The 3387-nt window shown below is 71.1% G+C and overlaps 1 protein-coding gene across 1 annotated transcript in view; it reads right to left on the reverse strand.

The window, feature by feature from the left end:
- Positions 1-3322, reverse strand: part of LOC112955773 (uridine-cytidine kinase-like 1) — a 5657-nt gene extending 2335 nt beyond the window's left edge. The window contains exons 1-6 of the mRNA XM_026049138.1: positions 2813-3322; positions 2599-2670; positions 2000-2189; positions 1830-1891; positions 1344-1360; positions 834-932 (exon numbers count right to left, since the gene is read on the reverse strand). Of these exons, the coding sequence (XP_025904923.1) occupies positions 834-932; positions 1344-1360; positions 1830-1891; positions 2000-2189; positions 2599-2670; positions 2813-3322 (950 nt within the window). The remainder of the gene's footprint in view (positions 1-833; positions 933-1343; positions 1361-1829; positions 1892-1999; positions 2190-2598; positions 2671-2812) is intronic.
- Between the last annotated feature and the right edge of the window lie 65 nt (positions 3323-3387).

The raw sequence follows: 3387 nt of genomic DNA on the forward strand, positions 1-3387 counted from the left end.
CGCGCAGCCCCACGGGGTCCCGCTGGCTCCATCCGGATCCGACACTCGCGCCGCCAAGGCCGAGGTGCCACGGGCCGGGAAGCGGCCGGCCCCGCACGGCAGAGCGGCGGCAACGCGGGGGACGGCAGGGGCAGCAGGGGACGGGCGGGCAGCGCGCGGTGCTCACGGGCCGGCTCCGCGGGAGCCAGGTGCAGGGACACGGGGACCGAACGAGCCGGGCGCTGGGACACGACCCCGCACGAGGGGTACCGAGGGGACGGGGTGCTGCAGGGACGGGGTGGCGCCTGCGCCCYGAGGCTGCGGGAGCTGCGCTCAGAGCCGCCGGGAGCCGTGAGGGCAGCCGCCGGCCGCGCGCTGCAGAGGGGCCGCACCGCCGCTCTGCGCCGCAGGCTGCAGCCTCCCCTGCCGAGCCCCAGCGCCAGAACTGGAGCAGMGGGGACAGAGAGCAGCCTCTGCGGCTTCAGCCTCCAGGGCTCCGGTCCCCAGGGCTCCGGGCTCCCAGGCACCTCGCAGGGAGCCGCACGCAGCGCGGAGGGAACGCGGACCGCGTCAGAGGCGTCGTGGGACGCGGCTCTTGACCCAACTAACACACTGGAACTGGACAATTCAGACCCGCGCGCGCAAGGACAGCATCGAGCGGCCGAGCACGGGGCGCGGGGYGGCCCGCGGGCTCCCCTCGCAAGCCGGGTCTGATGATGTGCATCCCCCACAGCAGGGACACAGCCCATGACGGGGCGTGTGTCCCCGCAGCACGGCTGGACCCAGTCATGGTGAGAGTGCCCCAGAAGAGGGATGCACCCAGTGCTGCCACGTGTGCCCCACAGGGGCCCTACCTGATGATGGTGTGCATGCCCCGCACCTGCGGCGTGTTCTCCAGCACGCTCAGCGTCTTGGGCAGGGGCTGCCCTTGGTGGGCAGAGGCCAGGGCCGCCCTGCAGGAGGGGGCGGTGAGCGGGGTTGCCCGCCGCGGGAGGGCACGGGAGGGCAGGGACGTCCGGGAGAGCCCGGGAAGGGCCCGCCCGGCACGGCYGCGTCCCCGGAGGGCTCCGTGTCCCCGGCCCGAGCGGATCCCCGCCCCGCGCGCCGCCTCATCCCGCTCCGGTCCCGCCGGGCCGCGCGTGGAGGAGGAGCAGCCCCGCACGCAGCCCGCAGGGCTCAGCCCACGGCAGCGGCCGCAGGCAGCCCTGCCTGGACTCGCGCCGCGCTCTGCTTGGTGCCAACGTGTCCTATGTGCCCTAGGTATCCTACACACCGCCCTCCATGCCGCCTCCGTGCCCTACGCACCACCCTATGTGCCAATCTATGGGCCCTACCCGTGCCAGGCGCCGCCCTCCGTGCCCTACCTGACGGTGATCTCCCGCTGGGAGCGCAGCAGCGGCGTTGGGAGCAGCAAGCGGGGCAGCAAGCGGGACAACATCCAGTCACTGCGCGGCCAGGGCAGCCCCCAGAGCCCCTCCCCTTCTCCGGACACCGAACCGGGACCAAAATCCCCAGGGACAAGGGGGGCCTGCCCAGGGGAGCCCAGGGGGCTGCCGGGTGCCGGCAGGGGCGAGGGGGGCGCGGAGAGGAGGGACCCCAGGGCAGGGCAGGGCGAGGGCACAGGGGTCCCAGGGGCCGCGGGTGGCAGTGGCTGCTGTGCCCACCCCCCCCAGAGCCCCCGTGTCCCAGTCCAGCCCTCCACTTTTCCTCCCCCCCCCTCCTCCTCCTCCCCCTCCTGCTCCTCCTCCTTCTCCTGCTCCTTCTCCTCCTGCTCCTCCTCCTGCCCCTTCCCCTCTTCCCCATTCCCTTCCTCCTGCTCCTCCTCCTCCCGCCGGCCGTGCAGCCCGCACCTTCTCCAGCTGGCTGTGCACGTGCTGCACGATGAGCTCCAGCGCCACCGAGTTCTCACCCCCTGAGAGCAGAGCGGAGCGGAGGCGCCGGCTGAGCCCCGCAGCGCAGCGGCGCCCGCAGCCCCGCGGCACCACGACGTCCCCACCCCGCGGCACCAGGACGCCCCTACCCCGCGGCACCACGATGTCGGCCAGCTGCACGGTGGGCTCGATGTACTGCTCGAAGGCCGGCTTCACAAACTTGTGGTACTGCTTGATGACGCCCACGATGTCCCGCCCGCGCTCCATGATGTCGCGCTGCAGCCGCCGCACCAGCCGGATGTCGGAGTCCGTGTCCACGAACACCTTCATGTCCAGGAGCTGGAAAACTGGGAGGGATGAGCACCCGCTCACACAGCGGGCACCCAGCGGGCACCCAGCGCCGGGCCGGCCCGCACAGCGACAGCCCTGGAGCAGGAGCATCTCCAAAGGGCACCTCCCCACGCACCACACCAAGGCCGGGCCAGGACGGGGCTTGTGCCAGGCTGCACCCCGCTGTGCTGCCATGGTGCCTCACCCCGTGTGCTGCATCCCGTGTGCTGCCCTCACCCCGTGTGCTGCCATGGAGCCCTCATCCCGTGTGCTGCTACAGAGCCCTCATCCCGTGTGCTGCATCCCACTGTGCTGCCCTCATCCCATGGTCACCCCGTTGTGCTGCCCTCACCCCACGGCCACCCCGCGCTCTGCCCGCCCCACGGTGCCCCCACGGCAGCGGCACCGGCCGCGGTACCTTCAGCAGCTCCTTGTTGGCAAACGCCAGGATCCCCTCGAACACGATCACGTTGGCCCCGTACACCGTTTTCTGCGGGCAGAGCGGATGCGGCGCCGAGCGCTCAGCGAGGACGGCTCAGCCCTCGGCCCCGCGGAGCCGTCGGCCCACGCTGGGATACCGTCGCTGCCCGGCCAACCGGTGCCGAGGGCCCCTATCCCGCGGGCGCACGCACCCACTCGCGGCGGCGGCTGTGCGTGGTGAAGTCGTAGACGGGCACCTTCACGCTCTTGCCCTTCTTCAGCTTGCGCAGGACGCTGACCAGCAGCTCGAAGTCGAAGGCATCGGGGTGGTCGAAGTTGTAGTCGCTGCGGGCGGCCAGCGCCTGCTGCCCCTCGTCCAGCACCTGCGGGCACGGGCACAGGGATGAGGATGGGGACAGGGATGAGGATGGAAAAGGGATGGGCTTGGAGATGTGGATGAGGACACACATGGCGATAGGCACAGGGATGAGGATGGGGACCAGGATGGGGATYGGGATGCAGATGAGGACGGGGATGCAGATGGGGACAGGGATGCAGATGAGCACAGGGATGAAGATGCAGATGGGGATGCGGATGAGCACAAGGATGAGCACGGGCACAGTGATGAGGATCCAGGTGGGGAGGAGGATGCGGATGGGCACAGGGATGGGGATGGGCACAGGGATGGGCACAGGGATGCGGACAGAGACAGGAATGCGCATGGGGATGGGGATGGAGAGGAGGGTGGGCCCAGGGATGCAGATGGGGATGCAGATGGGCACAGGGA

This window comes from Nothoprocta perdicaria, unplaced genomic scaffold (genome assembly GCF_003342845.1).
Source record: "Nothoprocta perdicaria isolate Ctin4 unplaced genomic scaffold, notPer1 scaffold_596, whole genome shotgun sequence".
Lineage (NCBI taxonomy): Eukaryota > Metazoa > Chordata > Aves > Tinamiformes > Tinamidae > Nothoprocta > Nothoprocta perdicaria.